The sequence below is a fragment of the Motacilla alba genome, chromosome 5 (genome assembly GCF_015832195.1).
Source record: "Motacilla alba alba isolate MOTALB_02 chromosome 5, Motacilla_alba_V1.0_pri, whole genome shotgun sequence".
Lineage (NCBI taxonomy): Eukaryota > Metazoa > Chordata > Aves > Passeriformes > Motacillidae > Motacilla > Motacilla alba.
The window spans coordinates 1,066,183-1,090,231 of NC_052020.1; the positions used below are offsets into that span (position 1 = coordinate 1,066,183).

The 24,049-nt window shown below is 40.9% G+C and overlaps 1 protein-coding gene across 3 annotated transcripts in view; it reads left to right on the top strand.

Annotated features, from left to right (window-relative positions):
- The window catches only part of GALNT18 (polypeptide N-acetylgalactosaminyltransferase 18), a 210,937-nt gene extending 194,368 nt beyond the window's left edge, over positions 1-16,569 (top strand). For all 3 annotated transcript variants that reach the window (XM_038139175.1, XM_038139173.1, XM_038139174.1), the window contains one exon: positions 16,091-16,569. In XM_038139175.1, the coding sequence (XP_037995103.1) occupies positions 16,091-16,237 (147 nt within the window). In that variant the 3' untranslated portion in view covers positions 16,238-16,569. The remainder of the gene's footprint in view (positions 1-16,090) is intronic.
- The last annotated feature ends 7,480 nt before the right edge of the window (positions 16,570-24,049 follow it).

The following is a 24,049-nucleotide window of genomic DNA, read 5'->3' on the forward strand; positions in this document are numbered from 1 at the left end:
GCTTGCCAAGATCAACTGATGAACTCCATGTGAAGTGCACCCATTTAGTCTGGTGAAATGATGTATTTGTGTGACCATCTTGGAAGTTCTCTCTAAAAAGACTCTTTTCATTACTTTTTTAAAGCTCTGGTATTTCTTTTCCATATGTGCAGTGAGCAGGACTACTGTGAGTATCATACTGATGCTTATATTGCTTTGAAATTCGTGAGCTATTAATTAAAATGTAGATGCTGGTTGTAGCCTTTTGTAGCACTTTCCTTTAGCTGCAGCTATGCTCTGACTTCTTTGGGCTCTTGAGCCATTCCATGGGAGTGTCTGATGGTGTGGGTAAGTAAAAATACAGCAGGGCAAGTGGGGAATTGTCTCAGAAGGGAAGCAGGAAACAGACTGACCACCCAAAGTAGGAGAAACCAATTGAACTAGACTTCCCTGACCAGCACAAAAATCTGTATTTTTAGTGCTTTAAAGACATTTATGGTAAATTAGTTTGAATGGTTAAACACCATAATCTGAGAGGCCCCACAATAGTCTGTGGTGGGACATGGACAGCAGTCTGGTTGATAGAAAACTGTATAGCTTTTAAAAAAAATATCCTTCAGGTAACACTTTCATCCTCCTTTGTACTGTGTAATGATGAGTGAATTCCACAGGACAAAAGCAGAAAATAGGGTTATTCTCAGTTAGGGGACTCCTTGCTTCTGTAGATCTATTAAAGAACCATTTAATTAATTATTAAGTCACATCTTTTAGATCAGAAGTGTGTATATACACACACACATATATGCTTGTGCATATATATCAAACTTGATTTATTTTTTTTTTTAATTTTATCTTTTACTTTGGTTTTAAAATTTTAAATTCCCTGGCTATCTTCAGTTGCAGGCAGTTGGAGTCAGGCAGCCAGATGTCCACTGCTACTTTGTGGACAAAATTGTGGTTTGATGGGCAGGCACTTGGAGGGAATCACTAGCTCTGGTATCTTTGTCCTGTACAGAAACTTGCATTGAGCATTCAAAGCTTGTAGTATGTGTTTGTATAATCAGGATCTATCTGAGCCCATTTCCATGCTCCACAGTTTTGTACAGCTGCCAAATGCAATGAGACCCAATAAAATGTAAGCTTTGGTGGCATTCTTGCTTGCAAAGCTTCTTCAAGTGTTTATAACAGTAATTATGTCAAATTATGTAAATTAGCCCAGAAAAGAATCCCATCAACTGGGTGGTGTTCAAGAATTTTATTGTTCAGGCTGTTTGTCAAGTCTTCTCTTAGGGAAATGTTTGTTTTGGAAATACTTTTATGCTGGAACGTTTTCTAGGTGTTCGACAGCTCACCTAGTTCAGTCTGCCTCACCACTTGTTCATTTAATCAGAGCAAGGTTAGAGCTTGTAGCAAAAAAAACCCAGAAAGTGATCAGAAATAAGACAAGGCAGAGAAGATAGAGGCAAGAATTACATGGTAGAAAAAGGTCAGAATTCTCATAAAATATGATTTAAAACATGGTCCCAAGGATGCTGCTTTGGCATGATGAAGCATGAGGAAAGGAGAAGCTCAGGCTGTGAGCAGGTTTTGGCGAGGAGCAGCTGCAGACACTGCTGGCACCAGCAGCAGCTCCTGTGGAACCAAGTGCTGGCACAAAGCACCAGCTCAGCAGCATTTGTCACTGTACCCAGTGCTCAGTGTCACTGTACCCAGTGCTCAGTGTCGCTGTACCCAGTGCTCAATGTCATTGTACCCAGTGCTCAGTGTCATTGTACCCAGTGCTCAGTGTCATTGTACCCTGTGCTCAGTGTCGCTGTGCCAGTGCTCAGTGTCATTGTACCCAGTGCTCAGTGTCACTGTACCCAGTGCTCAGTGTCACTGTACCCAGTGCTCAATGTCGCTGTACCCAGTGCTCAGTGTCACTGTACCCAGTGCTCAGTGTCACTGTACCCAGTGCTCAGTGTCACTGTACTCATTGCTCAGTGTCATTGTACCCAGTGCTCAGTGTCATTGTACCCAGTGCTCCATGTTGCTGTACCCAGTGCTCAATGTCGCTGTACCCAGTGCTCAGTGTCACTGTACGCAGTGCTCAGTGTCACTGTACTCATTGCTCAGTGTCGCTGTACCCAGTGCTCAGTGTCACTGTATTCATTGCTCAGTGTCACTGTACCCAGTGCTCAGTGTCACTGTACCCAGTGCTCAGTGTCGCTGTACCAGTGCTCAGTGTCACTGTACCCTGTGCTCAGCGTTGCTGTGCTCAGTGTCACTGTACCCAGTGCTCAGTGTCACTGTACTCAGTGCTCAGTGTCGCTGTACCCAGTGCTCAGTGTCACTGTACTCATTGCTCAGTGTCACTGTACCCAGTGCTCAGTGTCACTGTACTCATTGCTCAGTGTCGCTGTACCCAGTGCTCAGTGTCACTGTACTCATTGCTCAGTGTCGCTTTACTCATTGCTCAGTGTCACTGTACCCAGTGCTCAGTGTCCCTGTGCCCAGTACTCAGTGTCATTGTACCCGTGCTCAGTGTCGCTGTACCAGTGCTCAGTGTCACTGTACCCTGTGCTCAGCGTTGCTGTGCTCAGTGTCGCTGTACCCAGTGCTCAGTGTCTCTTTTCCCAGTGCTCAGTGTCACTGTACCCAGTGCTCAGTGTCACTGTGCCCAGTGCTCAGTGTCATTGTACCCAGTGCTCAGTGTCACTGTACCCAGTGCTCAGTGTCGCTGTACCAGTGCTCAGTGTCACTGTACCCAGTGCTCAGTGTCACTGTACCCAGTGCTCAGTGTCGCTGTACCAGTGCTCAGTGTCACTGTACCCTGTGCTCAGCGTTGCTGTGCTCAGTGTCACTGTACCCAGTGCTCAGTGTCACTGTACCCAGTGCTCAGTGTCACTGTACCCAGTGCTCAGTGTCTCTGTACCCAGTGCTCAGTGTCGCTGTACCCAGTGCTCAGTGTCACTGTACCCAGTGCTCAGTGTCACTGTACCCAGTGCTCAGTGTCTCTGTACCCAGTGCTCAGTGTCGCTGTACCCAGTGCTCAGTGTCTCTTTTCCCAGTGCTCAGTGTCACTGTACCCAGTGCTCAGTGTCTCTGTACCCAGTGCTCAGTGTCGCTGTACCCAGTGCTCAGCGTCACTGTACCCAGTGCTCAGTGTCGCTGTTCCCAGTGCTCAGTGAAGCTGCTGGGGCTGCAGTGTGATGCTGCTACAGGGTCTGGTAGGTGGCAGAGAAGGGGCTGTGGGAAATGAAGGCCAGAGCACCTGGCCAGGTGAGGCCTCAGGACCTCTGTTGCTTGTGGCCATCATATCAGTTCTCTGCCATGATTAGGTTTGTTGATGTTCTGGAGAAGCAGTACATTCTCAGTGCTGCAATCAGGTTTTTCAGAGGACAAATCCCCAATTTGCGTGATTTTTAGAAGTCTCTCAGTCTCCAATCTGATTTCCCAGGTTTATTGCTGATGTAGAGTCAGTTGTGTGCCCTACAAGTGAGATTTGTCTCCAGGTACTTCACCTGGGTGGCAGCAGATGAGTTAGAAAGTTCACTTACCTCGTTAGGGCTCCTCCAGAGGCATAGCAAAGGCAAAAGGGGGAAGTTTTTCTGTAATTACTCTTTATCTTGAGCTGTCCTGTTTCTGTTTAGTTGGACAGGGATGTGACTATTCCGTTCTATCCAGACGAGCCACGCTCTCACTTTTTGCTGTTGTGAGAAACGCAACAGGGGAGAGCTTCGTGTAAAAAGAGGCAAAAGAAAGGACACCAGCCTGAGCTAAAAACCTGGAATTAATAATTTACAGCTGCTTCATACTTAGTTAATTTAAGTAATTCAGCTTCCAGTGTGGTTGCCATGGAAAGGTAGGAAGAATCTGTGTCTCTAGGGATGGGCACTCACCACATCCTTCATGGGAGGGAGAAGATGTGCAGGGCCTGCTCTCAGCACCTGTCCTGCTCCCGTATCTTCTGATAGCATTGCTTGTGCATGGTGTGGAGAATTGTAATTCTGGTCACTGCTGAATGTTCCCACAGGATGTTTTCCCATTCATAAATGCTTGGAGGGAGTGGTTTATGCTATGGCCGGAAACTGTAAATAAATTTTTTTGCTGACAGCTGTAGTTACAATATGTATTTCCTAAATGTCATAATAGGAATTGCTCGGGAAGGAAAAGGGAAGACAGACAAGCATATTAATTACTGAGTTGTTACAGGTATTCCTCAGATAAATATGATGATTTAGATCTTACTTAAATAGGTATTAAATAAGGAGATCTGTTTAGCTGTATAAAGAAAGAATAAAAAATTAGTGCATTTAGATCTTGTTCCTCCTGAAGCCTTTTGCCTTTAAATTACTCTCACCCACCTTTATCTAATGAAAATGAAGGGAGTGCAGTGCTACGTTACCCACTGCCACAGCCAGAGAAGTACAGGAATGCAGCTGCATAGCAAGATGAAACTGGTGGGCGGGGAAGCAAGCAGAGAATCTCTGTACCAATTTCAGATGCCCCCTTGCTGAGCACACAGCATGCAGAAGCAGAGCCCAGCACCATTATACAGCAGCCTAATTCTGATGTCCACTCCTGCTTTCATCCCATCCATTAGCCAAGAACATCAGCATACGAGGGGGATTCATCTCAGCAGAGCTCTGTGTGTCTAAGGGAACAGTGGCCCCCATCCACTTCATCAGATCTTCCACTATGAGAGCCACAGGCTGGCAAAGCAGCATCACTGATTTATCAAGGGTTTGGATTTATGTGGTATTTCTAACCACAAGGGATGCAAATGCTCTCAGTATGTCTCTGTAGTTAAGGCATGCTGTACTGCTGTAGAACTGTGTAATTAGGCAGTGCTGTTTGCCTGGCAGCTCAGAACAGAAAGGGATGGTGCTCCTGTTAAAAGAGATACAGACTTTGATCCTGCAGGAGAAATATAAAGAAAAACAGAACCTAATTATTCCATTGAATGAGCCAATAGATTAGGTTAAGCCCTGTATTTTTAGTGAGGCAATCTGATTTTTAAGTAAGCAGTGTTGCCAAGTGTGGCGTTTTGAACCTCAGACATAAAAGAACACTTCCACAAACCCCATGGCTCAGTGTTGGTGTAGAGGTCCAGTACATCAGCGGCATTTCTGTATTTAGGTATTCTTTGCCAATTTTTAAATCAAATATTACCCCAGCTTGCCTGTACTTCATATTTGAACTAACTGGATAACAGCACAAGGCATTACAGCTGGAGGATGAGGAAGCTGAACCATTGTTCTGCTTAGACATGAGGAAACTATAGTTAATGTTTCAATTTGCATTTTTCTCTCATAAATTTGTCCCTAAATGTGTAACTTAAATTCTTGTCATACTTTAATATGACAATATAAATTTTAAAAAAGATGTATTAAAATACTTCTTTTTTATTCACCATGAACCATGTCTTACTAAAAGCCTGTAAACATTTTAGTATCATTTATGCAGAATGGAATGGAGAAGTACAAAAATCTAAATGCAAACAGGCTTTCTCCATTTTGAATACTTGACTGCAACTTAAATACGAAAATGTATATGGAAAAAACACGCACAAAAATATGGACTAGCAATATTATACAATATTGTGTTTTAACAACTGATGTTAGATTTGCTTGGCAATTATTGCCAACTGATGCCAAATTTACTTCTTAATTATTGCCCCAGCTAGTGGTAACCAAAATTTCATTGTATCAGTTCAGTTTTCAATTTGGAGTAATTTTCTAGCAGAAAGTTTTAATCTTTGCAAATTGGTGTAGAACTTGCCAGCTAGAAAGTTGGTGTGAAATACAGCAGTAAAACGAGCTTTTAGTGGGTGCATTTCAGATCTTTTCTAGCATATCACATTATGCAGTATTTGCTCTCCTGAGAACTACATTTAAGCTCCAAAGACACTTGTGCTGAATTAATTTAGAAGAAAGTTAGCACATACCCGTGCTTTTCGTTCAAAACAGATACCCTATTTGCATATTTTAGCATCTAATTTTAAATGCCACATTTATTTACGAAGAAATTATTTGTTTGAGTTGCACATGATTCTTCCTAATTTCAGCAGTCCAGATAGGCTGCATCCAACAGTTGCAGCTGGCAGCTGCTGCAAGGCACTGCATGGCATTGTCATGTCAGGCAGGCAAACCATGGCCAAATCCAGAATGTCTCCTGCAACTGGAGTGACAACCAGCACTTACCAAGTGAAGGGTCTGAGTTTCAGGAGGTCTGAACTCTGCTTTTGGTTCCTCCTTTGCATCACTGCACCAGTCTTTGCTTGGCTGCTGCATTCCCCAGCTGGGGGAGGGATGGAAGGAGTTTTGCTGTTATTATTGCTAAATTCCCAGCTGAAAACAAAACTCTGTCCCTATCAAGTCAGTAAGAGTTGCATCTTTACTCCCAGTGGAGACAAAAGCAGTGTGAACGTAAGCAAGATGTGGCTACCAAGTAATGCTCTACAGTCGGAGATAAGATGAGAAAAATGTTCCTTTGGAAATCACTTAAATCAGGATGAAAAAATTGACAAGAAAAGACTATTTGTTATGCAGTGGAATGATCAGGCCATCAAGTCTTGTGTCCTGAAACCAAGAGTGGTGACACTCAGTATATCAGACAAAAAACCAGATTATTTTCATTACTGTCTGAGTAAACTGCACAAGGTTTGTGCTGCAGCAGCAAGGACATTACTTTCCCAATATCAGTTATAATCAGATTTGTGTGGTTAGTGGGGAAAAAGGCATTTTCAATAACTAGACACTATGATCAGAGTCCCAAGGAGCTCAGCCTAAATTCCCATGTTAGAATATGCAGATCAATTGAAATCCTGGTGCAAATTCATTTCCTAATTTTCTTCACTTTGCACTCAATTTATTTCTTAGGCCCTAGAGACTGGTTTAATCACAAGCATATAATGATAAACCAAGTAGTTCAGTTTCTGGGTTAAAATGCATTAAGCCTCCTTCTTGCGGAGCATTCAGATTAGAAAACTTAGATTAATTAAATACAACGCACACACAAAAGAAATAAAATTGTCATTCAGTATTTTTGTTTTCCAAGGGAGTTATTTCTCACAATTAATCTCATCCAAACCCCATAAACCTTTGGAAATCTGGTAACACATCTGGGAAAAATATAAAAATCTTGGGTTTCCTAGTTGTGCTGAAAGGAGTTTCTCATTTATCTGGCTGAAGAAGAGTAACGAGATATAACCTGTGCTAAGGCTGGTAAATAGCAATGTGAAGTTGCATTCTTCACATCAGCTGTGTGTCTGTGCTATATTAGAACAATATTTTCATCCACAGAGAGAAAAAGAGAATGAAGAAGGCAGTGAGGTGCTCCTAGGCATGAGCTACAGCTGCAAGATGTGAATGCGTACAGGTTTGGACCCCTCGCTATCAGCAAGACCCTGAGATGCTGGAATGTGTCCAGAGAAGGGCAGCAGAGCCGGTGCCAGGCCGGGAGCACAAGGCCGAGGGAGATGGGGGTGCTTAGTCGGGAGAAAAGGAGGCTCCTGGGGGCCTCACTGGGGGCCTCACTGTTAAAAGTGTAAGACAGAGACTGGGGGCCTCACTGCTTTGTGTGAGCGGAGGCTGTAGCAAGGTGGGTGTTGGTCTCTTTTCTCAGTGCCAGGACGAGAGGAGATGGCCTCAAGTTGTGCCAGAGGAGGTTTAGATTGGGTATCAGGAAAGGGTTATCGAGCAGAGGAATAGGCTGCTCTATTCCCCTATAGGGAAGTGGTGCAGTGCCCATTCCTGGATATTTAAAAGACACCTAGAAGTGGCACTTAGGGACATGGTTGGTTTGGTTATGAAACTGATATTGTTGAATTAATGGTTGAACTCAATGATCTAAAAGGTCTTTTGCCACTGAAACACTTCTGCAATTCTATGTACCACAGTGATATTACTTTTATTAAAGCCAAACAGGAAGGCAAAACCTAGGAATATGCAATTTGCTGCATCGCAGATCACAAAATCAATTAACTGGATTAATTACCTCATCCAGAAGATGAGGTAGTGGATTAATTACCTCATCCAGAAGACTGCCCCAGGCAATGGTCAGTGCTTGCTGTTTCACAGAAATGAGCTCTGTTGTGAGCCAGCAGTTCATTTTAAGTCCAAGAGGAGGATTTCCTTCTTGACCCCGATTCGCTCTTTTCGAGAAGATTGAGGCTTGATTTGTCTGAATGATCATCTCAGAATGCCTAAAAAGAGTTATCAGCACTCTTAAAATTCAGCACATCAGAAACATCTAGTCAGTCCCTGCACATTGATGTCTGAGACAATGAATTCAACAGGTTTTCTATGATAAATCACCAGTAGTCATAGCAAATTTTTAATCGAACACTCCTTTTTTTCCTTGGTAGCTTTGTTTACCAGTTCTTCACTGCTATTCACAGCTATGGATACTTTTGAACACTAAAGGCAGGTCCCACTAATTTTCATTCCCCTATTCAGCTAAGTCCTGTTTTTATTTCTTGTTACTATGTTTTGTAACTCCCCACCATCTGAATAGTTCATCACACTTCAAAACGTCTTTGCTGCCTTTCTCTGTCTTACACTTTTAACATCTTGAAGCAAGCCTAGATCACAGCAGATGAATCAGGCCTGAGTTGTTTGCAGAAATAATTTATGTAATCTCAGAATGAAAAAGGTAACTTTTCTGAGCTTTTCACAAAATGCAGTATTAAAACAAATAAAGCAAATGTCTCCAGCACTCCTGCTTTTTTCTTGGTCGTATCTCAAGGTATATTGTGTTTCACTACACAAGCAGCTGTGCATGGCACAATAAATGAAAATAAAGTAAAGAATTCTGGGTTTTAGTTAGAGAAGAATTACCCTGCAGAAGACATTGGGCAAAACATTGATTTTGGATATTTTCTATAGGTTGAGTCTCACACACGACTCCAGAGGTGTTTAAAATGCAGGGTTTGCCAATATCCAACTCTTCTCTTACTAGAGGGAGTATAAAATGTAGCAGCTGTAGTTGTTGCTGTGAGCTGACATAGTTTAGAAACAGGTCTTAAGTTCTAATTCAGTACTTGAGTATCAAAGTAGGAGCACTAAGTAGCCAGGGAGCGCTGAATGTGGTGAGTTCTGCATATGGAGTTTTCTGAATGCTGCCAAGTAGGACAAGCAGGCAGATTAGGGCAAAGGAAGACACAAAAGCCAAGTGTGAACATCATCCCCTTTAGTGATGAGGAAAGTAAAATCAGAAATCTCAATCTGTGAATCAGCCCTCTCCAACATGCATCTCTGCAGCTTACTCCTTTAAGTTCCCAAAAAGGCAATTATTTCTGAGTCCTGTTTCTGGTTACTCAGGACAGCTGTGGTCATCATCCTCAACTGCAGAGCATCAAGCCAGTTCTTCCTTTTCCACAAAGGACTTGCTAGGTAATCCTGGCTCTCAGAAGATCAACATAACCCACCATCATCTGGATTTGCTGCCAGATAAAAACCAAACAATGCATGCAGCTGTAAATTCTGCATTTAGCCATAATTATCAGAGCTATGGGTAAAGGATGCCCTTTTTAATCTGCTTTCCACTCTGCCACAGCCACCCCCCACCCCCGAGACAGTGTTCAATAATTAATTACTAAAACACATCAAACACCTAGAGTAGTTGTTTCTGCATGTTTTTCTAGCATGTCAGGAAGATTTTCTGGCCACTGCTGATAGAGAAATAATTCATGTTTACTTTCTGAAAAAGATCTTTGTCTGGCTAATGTATTCTTCTCCAAAACTTCTCGTTTTGTGGTCTTATCCCAATTTTCTGTAGTGAACCACATTTCCAGCTATCATATCCTGAAGAGCTTCTTGGTATTTCAGTGAAGGCTTGAATTTAATTATTTTCAAGTTACTATTTTCTTAATCTTGCTATTAACAGGATGGCAACCTGTTATAAATCTGCGATCATTTTTTTAAATATATGTGGAGAAATGTTAGTGATAGGTATAGATCCATGTGTTCCATTTCTGATTTTTATGCTGCATCTCTGTAATTTCTTTTCTATTCCAATTACATTCTCTGTATGAAGCTGCATATCCTTGTACCAGGTTTAATTGCTTTTATTTTGATACCTTAATTAACAGTATAGTGTAATTCTACATCCTGGAGAGAGTAAGCAAATCAGATCATCCAATCTAGAGTAAACAAAACAGAAAATGATTGCACAGCTGTCTGGTTACTAAAACCTGCTCTGGACATACAGATGAGGCTGCTTCAGTTGGTTTGTCACAGCTGCAGTATTAAAAATTTAGTGCAGCATTACGAAAATTGAGCATTTATGATCATGTAAAACCTGAACACTCAGATGTCTTGGGAAAGGAATGAGACAAAACTGTGATGTAGACATTGAAGTGGTGTAACTGTTGAATGGTGTGTCTAATCCCACTGTCAGGGGATGTTTCACAGTATTTACACACTGAGTACCAGCAAGTGGATGTAAGTGCTTGGGTGGCTACCTGACAACAGAACTTGAGTGCAGGAGGAGGGAAAAAATTTACTTTTTCCTAAAGAAATGGTTTGGCTGATCCGTATTATAACACTGCATAAGTTTACATTGTACATAATAATTAGTTTTGTTTAGTATTGGAAAAATAAATTCACATTTCAAGTGAGTGTTGTAAAAATTCTCATGTGCTTAGCTGCCCTTTAAATAAAGATCCAAACAGCTGAACAGATAACAATATATTTTTAACATATAAACCTGCTGTATATGATATTTCATACACATAAAAGCAGTTAAATGCACCTCATTTTCAGAGTACTCATATAAAATATATTAGGAAGCACGTCTTTGAGTAAGGGCAGCTATCAATATACTTCAGGGAGAAATATTTAATTTAAAATAGTTCAAGTTAATTGATGAAAGATTTGAATAGCAAAAGATATGTTACAGAGCCTGCTTTGCTTACAACACACCTGTTAGACAAAGAGTTGGAAAATTTGTCATACTTCTTTGGATTCAAGAAGAAGTTAATCAGTTACCTCTATATTATATTTATTGATGTCCTTTATACAGCTAAAAAGCATAAAATGTAAGCTGAATAACATCATCCAGTATTTCCAAGAAACGGGCAATACTGAAAATGCATAAATTACTGGATGGGACTTCCTGTGAACATTTTCTTATTGCTTCGACATCCATACAGAAGTGGATCATACAGAGGAAAAAAATGCCTTGTATAATTTGAGTAATTTTCTTTAGGATTAAATTTGGTGTACTGACAGTCTCTGAAAATTTACCCCAGTATTCTGGGGAAATGCAGGAGGAGATCAAGTGCTCTGTTTGAAGTGGAGATTGTGTCATACACCTCACCATAATTCTTTGATTCAAATGTATCAAAGCAACAGTAAAGATAAGAGTTTCTGCCTCAAAGGCAGAGTGAACATGTAAATATTTGAGGCCACTGATTGAGGTCCAAATAGAAAATTAATAGACTAGAGAATGCAATGATCTGTACAGTGTATGTGATGGGAGGCTGGATATACTTATTAACCTTTTAAGACCTTTTTCTGAAATATCCATGTTTAGGCAAGCATGTTTTTTCTCTTTCAGATAGAATACCACGAGCTTTAATATGATGAGCAAAAAGCAGGTTTAAACTCGGAAAGGAAAAGTGTTCACTTTAGAGTAACTCATTAAAAATAGCTGTCAGTCTGATTTGCAGTACTGCTGGCAGCCTCCAGTGCTCGTTTAACATCCCTCTTCTCTGCAAGTGACCAGGTTTACAAAGTGATCAGCTTTGGTAACTGTGCATCTGCCACCCCCAGTAAACCAAAAAAGGTCCTGTAGAACAGCAAAAACTGTCTAATGACTTTGCACAGCTTGGTACTGCAAGGGTTTGCAGGCACGTCAGATGTTCTTAAGTGCCACATTATTGGATAAATTCTGCTTCAGTGAAAGACTGGGAAGGAAACCCCTTACATGCAGCAGAAATGCAGAAAGTGTAATAACACTAAAGGAAGTCAAAAGCATTGCTTTCCACTCTGTGTGCCAGGATGCTGACTTGAGACAGTGTTAACATTAAAAGTACACTTAGGAAGCGCTCGATCAGTTTTCTGTGTGTCTGAGTACCAGCAGGAGCTGAGAATATTTGTGCTTCTCACAGGAATTGCTTCAATTTGCTTTGCAAAAACCATGCAGTTTTCATTCAAACCTGTTAGTGCTGACACATTCAGCCTGTTTCTTGCAGAATAGTTGACCTGGATGCTTATTTATCCTCTTGAGACTTCTACTGCCATTGAGCTGTCGCTCATCATCAGTGATCTTAATCCTAATTCTGTTCAATTGCCCAGAATTCCTCTTGAAACTTGGTTCAGCCTACAGAATTGTGTTTAATGTTTCATGATTAAAGACATTACTCTAGGCTATCAATTTTTGCCTTTAAATTGAAAGTACAGATCTTGCCTAGAATGAGGAAAGGAACCCAGGTGGGCAACTCACCTTTCACTGAGCGTGAAGTGTAGTAACACAATAAGCCCTTTTGCCAAGCATGCACTAAATCCAATTATGAGGGTTTTATACAAAGTTTGGATAACTTCTTACTATAAAAAAAAAGGCAAAAAATAATTAACTTAAAGGGCACCTTTGCCTGCATTTGGCTTTAGGGTTCCAAATGCTAATGATGACAACAGACTGCAGAAACCATTCAGGAATGCTGTAATTTGGAGGCCAAGCCAGTTAGAGGAGCAAAAGACAGTGTTAGCTTTTGATGCCTCAGTCCTGCCTGCTCAATTTTTTCCTGGAGTTACTCAGTTTGTGTGCTTTAATCCTTGCACAGCTCACTAGTTCAGCCCTTGCAACCTGTATTAGGTGCACTGTCAGCAACCCAGAGCTGACAGGACAGTATCACTGTCCCGGGCTTGGACTGGGCATATTGAAGTGGTGAAAATGAACACAGTTAAGGAGAAAAATAACAGGAAATTTCAAGGAGGTACCGTACAAACCTTCCTCGCTGTACTTCAGAGCATTTCTCTCATTTCTGTGCCTGCTGAAAGCATCTAATGCTGTGTACCCTGCACCCACTCTGAGGGCTGAAGCAGTGGCTCTGCACAGGCCTCTCATCTCTCAGACACAGAACAGCTTAGCTCCTGACACGGCTTGAGCCTTCACCTTTCCCTTTTGTGGTTAAAAAAAGCACGTCTTGCTAGAAGCATCTGTGCTCTCTACAATACTCAATTCACACATATTAGCCACTGCTTAATTTCGGTGTCTCTTTATATTCCATACAGCAGCTCCAATGTACTCAGCAGGGTGGTTCTCAGTAGCCAATGCAGAGCACTTTACCCACATCAAAAAGAGCTTCCTTGGCTTTTTATCTCCCAATTCACTTGTTCCTGTTAAATAAAAGCCAGATTTCACATGAGGGCACTTCAGAAGGAGTGTGAGGGGGCTTTTTATATGTTTTTGGGTCGCTTACTTGTTTTGTTTTTCCTTAGGAATGGTTTGCACTTTGTTTGTGTAGCTGCTTGTATTAAAGTGTTTCTCATAAATACATTTACTATAACACCTAGGTCTGCTCTACAAAATTTAGAAAAAAGGAAAAAATGTTGTCTCCACTGTGAACATCCTCCTTCCTCTACCCCCAAATCCACATGGCATTTGGGCCCATTCAAGTGAAAGAAACCCTTAACCACTAAAGCAATTGGGAATTAAGCAGAAAAATTCCAGCTCCTCATGGCAGTCTTTAAGTCTTAACAATGTGCCTTCCTCTACCTAACAGAGCTCCAAGTTCTGTATTCCACAAAAAAAATGGAGAGAGGGAATTCTGTTCCTCTGCTTATGCCAGTAAGTTAGAAATGACAGGAGAAGCCTAAGAGTGCCATGCACAGAGTCATATCCCAAGTCCAGAAATCAGGCAAGTAATGAACCCAACTAAGTTAGTTTTCTAACAAGACAAAGTGGGAGTGTCTAACAAGACAACTTTCCTCAGCTTCCAGTGCAGGTTCTGAGCTGAGAAGGTCTCAAGCACCAAAAGTCAGATGAGAGACAACCGATAAATGAAAGATGCACAACTAGTTTACATAACCAACAGCAACACAAGCACCTCCAGCATCAGTTGAAAACACAAAGAAGTTAATCTCGATTTTGGCTTTAGGCAGAAACACTTGTGAGGTGTAATTCCCAATTCCCAGTTAAAGCCAAGAGAGCTGACCCTGAGTGCCATGCAACACTGAGTCTACCCAGTGGAAAACCACACTCTACAGCTTTCATTAAGAATAGAAAGGTCATATTATTCTAGGAGAAAACAAGACAGCTGTTCCTTTCACAATGAGAAAATATCCATTACTTCAGAGTTTTACATGTGAATAACCTAGTTCAGAGCTGATTAGGTTAACTTGGAGAAAAAAAAAATCAACCTCACTGCAACGACCTCTAGAAGGGCAAAGTAACCAAGGGGATGGGGGAATGAGAATTAGTGGAGGGGGGATGTAGTGCGAGTGTCTAGGATAAGACAAGAAATGGCATATAAAAAAGGATTGACAAAATTTTCATCCTAGTTTCTTCAGATTTCTTGTATGTCATGCAGTGTTATTGCTTTTGGATAGTTTGGAGTCTATGCTCCCACCAGACAGCCAAATTTAACTACTGTTATTAATACAAGTGTCAATAACAGTTATACAGCAGTGGGAAAATACAGTTCACTCAGCATTTCATTATGGAGGTGTATTTAAATGCCTCTGCAAGCCTGTCTGTCTAGTCAAGTAAACAGTGGAAATTTTATCAAGGCTGCACATAGACCTACCAGGAGGATTTATGGGAGCCACACGGTTAGAATTTTTGTGGATTATTCTAGAAATGGTCCCTCTTATCCAAAGCTTTATTTAAAATGTGGAGCTTTCAAACCTAATTCTGTATTTCGTTAACCAGGCCCAAAATGGTATTTTAGAAGTCCCATCTTAGAGAAGTTTCTTGCTGAGCACTACTGGTGGGGTTGGAGGGGACCCTCAGCCACCTGTGTGAATGTGTGAATGTGTGAATGAAGCAGAACCTGCCCTGAAAGGCACAAGCTGCCCTTGTCTGGGGAACAGCCTGCTCTGAAACAGCACACAGCCTTGCTGTGGGGTTTATGCCAACATCCTTCCCAGTCCTTCCCAGTCTGTGATGACTTTATAATGCAAGGTGTAACACAGACTTGAACAAAACTCTGAGGTGGTGGGTTTAAGTATGGAATTGGGGGTTTGGGTTGGGTTTTTTACCGCAACTATTTTTCCCATTGTACATACAAGCAATGTCAATACTTCTGCTCTTTCCATACTGCAGGTGTACCAATCTGCACCAGCTCCATTCTTTGATTTACAGATTAAGCCAGTAATTCTCTACACATGTCTAAGGTCCTTTAGAGAAAGCCACTTTCAGACTTCTGTGCAATTACTCTGTGCCTCTCCATCTATCTTGGAAGAAACCTCCCAGACACTGATGTGTACAAGTGATCTGTTGCCTTCCTTAGACATGAGAAAGGAGGAAAGAACCAACTGAAAACAGATTTAAAGAGGGGGAAATGTAATTTGTGTCACCTGCATGACAATTTAATTGTAATTGAGGTCTATAGTTATTTGTGTGATAGCAGTGATTTAAAGCTTGATGCAGCTCAAAAATGAAGGCAGGGCTTTAATAAGGCAGCATTAAGCTGGGAATTTAACAGAATCAATGATGACAATAAGCAAGAAAAAAATATAAAAGACATTTCAGTATTCAAGGAAAAGAGTGTTTTTGCATTTTATCATTTATGCAGCATACCATGGCTGTCTTTTGCGTTAGTTTGGTGTTCAGAAGTGCAGCAGAACCACAAAATCAGGAAACTCAAGCAAACAGGAAAGCTTTGGCTTTTTTATGGTTAAAATGCATGGGTAGAAACACAGCCCAACTCCAGAAATCCCATTTGCTGAAATGGAAACCAAGCCAATTGAGACCATTGCAAACTGCATCAGGGATTAAACCAGCCTGTGACAAAGGAGCCTTCATTCCGAATCCAGCACTTATCTTGTCTCTAACTGGAAAGTTTTTCACAGTAGACGGACACTGGAATGTTCTATAACTTATATTACCCCGCAGTAGCAATGTAACAAGGTCCGTGTTTAACACAAACACTTCCTTTTTCTTTTTTCCCCAATCTTTCCAGGGAGGTCCTATCCAGAACCGAAAATCCAAGCGCTGCCTGGAATTGCAGGAAAACAATGAAAATGAATTTGGATTTCAAGTGGTCCTTCAGAAGTGCACTGGACAACGCTGGTCCATAACAAATGTCCTGAGAAGCTTGTCATTATAGCAGACTAAATTTTGTACCCATTTCTTTTGCTACTGTGTAGCAAGTACTGCATTGCCGCCTGCTGTACTGTATTCCTCCCACTCCCCGTCCCCCCAGTTCCTTCTCTCCCCTTTTTCTGTCTCTGATTTGATTTTGTGAGTGTGTGGAAATAGGGTTTATGGGCTGGAAATAAGAAGTTTTTATTTCACAATGATGTTTTCACGACATTTATAGAGATGCTGGATGACAGGTGACGGGTAGGCTATCCGAAAATATTTTACAACTGTAAATATTAAGCAAATGGAGAATATTTATATCTCAAACTTTTATTGAATAAAAAAGTCCAAACACTATTACTGTGTAGGTGTCTCCATGGAAATCAATTTGGAAGTTAAGTGCTGGTTTCATTGCTTTCATTAACCCAAGCCTGATCTCAGCATGTTGCTGCAGAGCATCAGAATTCTGCAGAATTTAGATTAAAAGTTCTACCTGCACACCAATAGCTACAGCAAGGGAGGATTTTCTCCATTCTCCCTCCCCAGAGATCTGTCGAGGCCACTGTAGCTACTGGTGTGCAAATACAGGGGAAAGGTCTGGGCTGTGGAGGTGTTATGTCCCCAAGTAGTTTTCCTCTCCAGTACCACTTAATAAAACCCCGGAGAGAACCCCAGGGCTCCAGTGAGGCAGGGAAGAGAATTTGTTAAAAAGAAGGGAAAAATATATCCAAGAGAAAAGCAGCAGCACCGGAAGAAAACTAAAATATAAACCCTGACATTTCGCAGTGGGTTGGCCTCCATTTCAGTGACTGAACTTTCCTTCCAATTCTTCATTGTTCTTACTAGTCCTTTTTTTAAATGTATCTGTTCCCTGGGTACTGCAGACTTGGGTGGAAATGGCTCCATCCAAGAGAAAAAGGTATGAATTCACTCTGCTTTGCTCCCTGCCTTGAAGGAGGTGTGAATGCAATTCCATATCACTTTATCTCTGCTCAGACTGGTGAGGAGGGGAAATTTGATGAGGTAAACCAGAGCACTGGGATTACTAAAGTCTATTACCACTTGCTTTTATTTGTATGTAAATTCCTTCTCTTTTATCTCCTTTCTCTTCTCTATTTGTTCTTTTTATTCTGTTTGCTACCTTAAGCAACAGTCCTAACCTGTTTTGGAGCTGGTTATGTGCCAGACTGTCTTTTACAGACTGGCTTCACCTTGAGGATCAGCTCACAGCATTCCTTCCTGGGGCTGTTCTATGAGCCTTGGGGCACATCAATTTAAGGTATTCTAATTTCTGCTATGTATATTTATCATATAGATAGATGCACAGTTACCATAAATCTGCTTCTCAAAGAGGAAAACCCTGAGCCCTCCACAGGAGAAAAGTCATAGAGGTGGAGATGGGCTGAACACCTGACCTTTGACTAACTTTGGAAGCCCCTCAGCCTTTTTGAGTAAAAAAACACATTAAAATTAGAATTAGAATGCAGAGTCCTTTTGAGCACTCCCTAATTCAGCCATTCCAGATGAACGGGGAAGAAACTGTGTGTTCAGACAGAGAACTGTGTTCTCTGCATGTGTTCTGTGTGTTCACACAGAACACATGCAGAGTAGCAGGAGACAAACTGAGCTTCCTTCCAGCCAAGATACCGAGGCTTTGGTGCATGGAAATAAGGAAAACACAAATGCTGGGGACCAAGCAGTCTCCTCTTGATTTCTCCAGGCTTGCTGATGTGGGCCTTCACTTTTTGGTCTAGGGATGTTTTTTTTTTAATGAGCACTAGAAGGAGATACCTAGCAAAGCCTTGAGAGAAAGGTGCTGAGCTCTGAATTGTTATACTTAATACCATAATGGGTATCCTGTGTCTAGAATCTGCCCAGAGAAGATTGGAGTTACTCCTGATCACATTGCAGCAGTGTGCTGATGCCCACTGCCAAGTGGAAAAAAAAAAAAAAAACAAAAAACAAAAAAAAAACAACCAAAAAAACCCCCACACCCTGTTTCTATAGGACACAAAATAAAACAATACACATGCTGGAACCTCCAAGGTAAAAAGAAGGGAAGTTTATTTTATGACTCTAACATGTATAGATTTTCAAAAGTGACAGTGGATTGGAGGATGAAAGTGCCACCTCTCCAATGACACTGTACAAACCAACAGTCCATCAAATCTCTCCTTCTCCAGAAAAGAATGGAAAACAATAATTATTTACAGAAAAGCGTGTGAGAAAGTTCATTACAAGAATGTAAACATCAGAAGGCTTAGAAGAACAGGATGACAACACCCCACTTAAGTGAACTGCATCATGGTGCCAAACCAGAGTCATGGAATGGTTTGAGTTGGAAGAGGCCTTAAAGATCTCTAGAACCACCCCGCTGCCATGGGCAGGGACATGTTCCACTTGACCAGGTCGCTCAAGCCCCATCCAACCTGGCCTTGATCCCCCCAGGGATGGGCATCCACGTCTCTGGACAGCCTGTGCCTCACCACCCACACAAAAAGAAAATTCCTCCATCTATCCAAGCTAAATTTCCCCTCTTTCAGTCTGACCCATTGCTCCTTGTCCCAGCACCCATGTTCTGTGCTATACAGCTGAGCCTCCCTGCTGCACACCAGCTCCAAGGCTCTGCTTCCCTGATTGCCATGGGGCCTGCACTCAGGAACACTTTTCTTCAACAGCCTTACAGGGAATCCCTCAGTGGTGACTGTGGATTTGAGCACTGCAAATCTGGTAACTACAGCAGAAGTACCAGAATAAAAATTCTTGGGAGGAATCCCTATAAATCTGGACTTGAAAGATTACTTTATACTGCAGCAATTTGGCTATAGTTAAAATGCAAGATTTAGAATATACTTTTCCCTTTGTTTTTTTATCATGGAGCAAACATTTTTATGTGATAACATAATAAAAGGGAAAGGGGTTTAAATCTGTGGGTAAGCCTACAAAAAGGGTACAGTAAAAATTATGAGTGTACATAAGCATTAGCATTATTGTGCTCTGAGACCTCAAGTCTCTGAACAGCTTCTCAGAAAAACACAACAGCACAAGCAGAACTGAAGGACGTGGCTGCATTTCACTGGACACTCTTAGAAATGGACTGCCTCATCACTATTTTTTCAGCTGCACAAAAATTATACAGATAGAGGAGCACTGCCTCACACTGTAAAAGAGAAAAAATAATCAAAAGTACCAAGTGGAAAACAAAACTCCACTTTCTGGAAAACTGTAGAACCTTATTCAACCATCAGTTGCCTCAAAAGGTAAAATACATTCCCTAACAATAGTTGTTTGTGTTTGGGGGAGGTTTTGATTGTTTCAAGGAGGAAAAGCTAGCAAAGAATAGCATTCCAGAAGTCATAAAACTCCTTAACTGAGTCTAGTCAGAGATGAAGATGACCAGAAAGATCCAGTCAGCTCCCTCTTCCTCCTCCTGCTTGACAACTATTCCCATATATTGTGATCAGTTTTTCTTGACAAATAACAGTACACCTACCACCTCTACCAGCTGGTAAGGATATACTGACAGTTAAAGGAAATATAACACTTCAGGAAACCCTAAGCCTGCTTCCTACAGTACTTGCGTAAATATTTATGGACAGCAAATATCTTCTCAGATATCATTCCCTTGTACCAGGATATTACCCACAGTGGCTTCCCAGGGTTTCCCACTGTGTGTTCTCTCACCACATTAGCACATGGGGCAAGCTACCAGCACCGAGGAGGAAAGAAGCTGTGCTGGTGACGTGAGGACAGAACGCAGAGCATTTCCACATCCTTGGGGAGAAGGTGGTAGGGTTTGGCTGGGATCAGAGATCCCTAGGCAATACTTTTGGAGATGGGCTGTGCAGTCTTCAGAAGAGATCGGGTTCCAGGAATTTATTCATTTATATGTTTATATACTTACTTTTACAAAGCTACAGGTGTTCAGGCGCACGGATTACCAACACCATACCCATTCATTCCCAGCTGGAACTATGACAGGAGAATTCATGATTATCCTTGCCTGCCTGATCTTTCCAGGCTGGCCAACATGTGCTGGCAGTGACTGTGCAGAATATGGTTTAGGATTGTCCTCTTTTGCTGTGGAAGAGGCAGGTTTTTTGGTTTCATCTTCCTGAAGGACCAAAATTTCATCCTCCAACATCATGTGTGTTTTTCTGTGTCTTTTATAAACAGAAGTTAATCAGTCAAAACTAATCACTGAGCCTTTTTGTGTATGTTAATCAAGAGGTAGTTGCAAAAATTATAATTAAGCAAGTAGCTGTCATATGTCATTTTATAGTGGGTAGCACTGAATACTTACTTAGCTGGAGATATAAAGGGAAACAGATTTTAGAAGGTCATACTTACATTTTACAATCAATGTAAAAACGTATCTGTAAGCACAATTTTGCTTGCAGACCTAAATTATGTGTATTTGTGTGTATATATCTCTACATGATCAAATAGATGTAACTTTATATCTAAAAGATAAGCATGTACACAGACAGCTTACTGGCCAACCACAACAGAAGAAAAATTACACTAAAGTGCACTTTATCCAACTACAGTCTTTTAAAACATGCAGATAAGACACCAAAATGTCAGGTTTGGCTCACAATTACATCATTGCTACACAGAACACCTTCAGCACTACAGCTATTTTTAGCGCTGACAAAAAAAGCAGAACATGTGATCCTTTTTCAACATTTTTTTCAAGTGAATGTTAGAAGTTTTCCACAATAACTTCTCCAACCAGAATACAAAATAGCTGTGTTAACACAGAGGCTTAGGAGGCAATTAGCAAGGCTTTTATCTAACGGTGCATCCTCTACTGATTTTCTAAATTTTCCCCCTGCTGCACACCTTGCTTTAAAAATACTTAAAAGTGCAATAATTGAGTCTCAGGTCTGTCATTCATGGCTATATTCTTAAACAGCAAAGCAATGTATTGTTGTTTACTGGCTAACTTTAGCTTTGCATTGTCAGATGAAAGTGAGGATTTTACCTGAATTCAGTCTTGTTCTGAATAGTCTGAGGGGATCTTTGTGATAAACTCTCTGAAAACTTTTGAGCACTATAGAAAACATACTTTTCATGATAATACATTGTTTCCAGTGGTCTCATTTGAGGTGCATCTATGATAGGACAGAATTTTTCAATTAAAGAATATCGTTTTAGGATATGAAAACAACAAATACCTATTAGTTGCAGAAGGCCAAAGGTGCCTGAAATTTTCATTCAAATTTTAAAATGAAAGAAACTGAGTATTCTAAATAAACCAGACCACAGTTTAGAAGGTGGTGACTGCTCAGACCTAAGAGTATTAAGAGTTCAATTCAGCCTTTAAACTCCGCTGACATTCTAGATCATAAGTCTGTGCAGGTAGTAGTTTTGGAGTTTTTTTAATAAATTATATCAGGCAAAAATTTTAAAATAAAGACTCTTTCTTACTCTTAGAGAACCAAAGCTCCTATCAGCACACAAAAAGAATGTTGTGAGCCTCAGCTTGTCATTGGGACTGATATTCCCTTACCTTCTCTCATTGCTAAAATCACTTGATTCCAGTGTTTTATTTCCCCATCTGCTCTAGAAGTGGCATACCATCAGCAAACCTCAGGAAGATCTGCCCATTTTCTGCAAACACAGATAGGAAAGAACAATATTTAAGTGCCCATAAGTGCCAGTTATTCTCATACCAGTTATGGATACTTTGCTGCAGATGAAAAGTGCACTCATTCCAATTCAAAACAAACGACCAAAGGTTACATTCTTATTTTCAGCATCTGTTAATAAGGGTTTTCTGTGCATCGTATTTTTGCGATTTACCATTATTCTATAGTGTTCTATATTCTCCTAGAGATTGTTCAGCTATTAGAACAAGAAGTATCACTTGAGTTAACTGCTCTGGAAATGCTCACAATTAAGGAGGAGATTCTAAAAATATGTCCCAAACACATGGACAGATCACCTTGAATAAGCACTGACAATCACAAAAAGGATCCTGTGCACAAAAAGGATCTTGCCATCGAAATTGGATGCTGAGACCTTTCTAAACCATAGAAAAAGTGCAATACAAGCAGTGCAAAGACAAGAATTAAAAGTTATGTATGGACAGCGCTTTCCAAAACAGGTCTTGTGCTTAAGGCATTTTTGCTGACCACATCTCATTAGATCTGGCAGCCATTCAGTGAGAGCTTCTTTTATTAAGAGATGAAGAAAGATCATCACACTAGAGCAGTGAATTGCCTTGACTTTTGGTGTTCCTCACATGCTTTGATATTGAGCACTTTTTACCTAGGTACGCATTACACGAGGGAAAAAAATACCACAAAACCTGTATCAAAGAGAACTTTAAATTTCTGGCAGGTACCACTTTTCTAATCTGCCTTACTTTCCTATTCTTAGAAAGCAGAGTCCAAACTTCAATTGAGTAACTTGGAAGGGACATTGGCAGACTGACTATGTGTGAGATACCTAATCCTTCTGCCTGCAGCTGAATGCAATGTGTACCACCTCCTTTTTTCTAACCTGTGTGCATTGTGCCTAGGCACTTAAATTTACATTTCTGTGTATTTAGCAATCAACAAAGTTTAAAAAAAAGCTTCTCTTACACCAAATTTTTTTAGCAGAGAGACAGAAGTATTCAAAGTGTCAGTTCAGACTTGAACCAGTTCATATTTAAATAATTTTATTGTTCCATAGCATGACTTCCTCTACTTGGTCTCACAATCATAACTCCTGTCAAGGATGGCAAATTTAAATAACTCTTCTTGAAAGAAAAGCTTTCAGGTATTAAATCCTTGACCGAATTTTCCTAGGAGAGATTGAACCACATGGAGATTGCATCATCTGGAATGATCTGAAAAGAATACTGTGCATCATACCTAAGCTCCCACAAGTCAAGTTTTACTGGTGTCGTTTCAGAAGCCTGTCTGTTCACTTTGACTTCAGATTGTCTGCAGAAGTGGTCATTTACCTTATGGAAAATATTCATGAAACATGAATATTTCCTGAGTCAATTTATCTTGAGAGCCATAATTTTCTCTTGTATATCAATTTCTGTGGGGCAGCTTGCAGTGAAACACTTTCCAGGAGGAACATGGTTATAAAAACCTGCCTGTTGATTATTAATTCCATTGTGGCCTATTGATCCATGCTGTTCTTTCACCCCAGAATAATACCTTGCACTGTTAAGGGCACAGTGGAATCAACAGATTATTAAAGATTATTACACGAATGAGAGGTACAGGAAAATTGAGTTTTCCAGCAGATTTTGCTGTGCCCTGTATTTTACCCAGAACTAGCACCTGTATAACTCTTCCTTTTAAAAACTGAGCAGAAATTCCTCTGGCACGAATGATACTGCCAGCAGTTTCCCATGAAACAACAATGGTCTTATGCAACACCTTTCTGACCCCTCCTGGGGCTCCACTCTTAGAGTAATACCAACCACCAAAACCAGCGTAAAACAAAGTTGACAACTATGAAAAGGAACAATGAACTGGTACAAACACATCTTGGAAAAAATGAGCTCGAGTGGAAGCTTGGCTTGAGGCCTAACAAACACTCACGAGTTTGCAGGAAAGCTGCAGGCAAATGCAGCCCTAATTTCACAGCTGGAAGATGGGAATGTGTTGGACTTGAGGGAGTACTCAAAGAGATGATACAAACCTTGCTGCAGAGTGTTCTTATCTTACCCATTAAGACACAGGCAACAGCTCCTGTATCGAAACAGGATGACCCCCATGGCAGGGGGGAATGATGAGGAGGACTGCACCTTATCAGAAGGCTAATTAATTACTTTATTACACTATATTACACTGTATTACATTACATCTAAGCTGGGTCTGCCCAG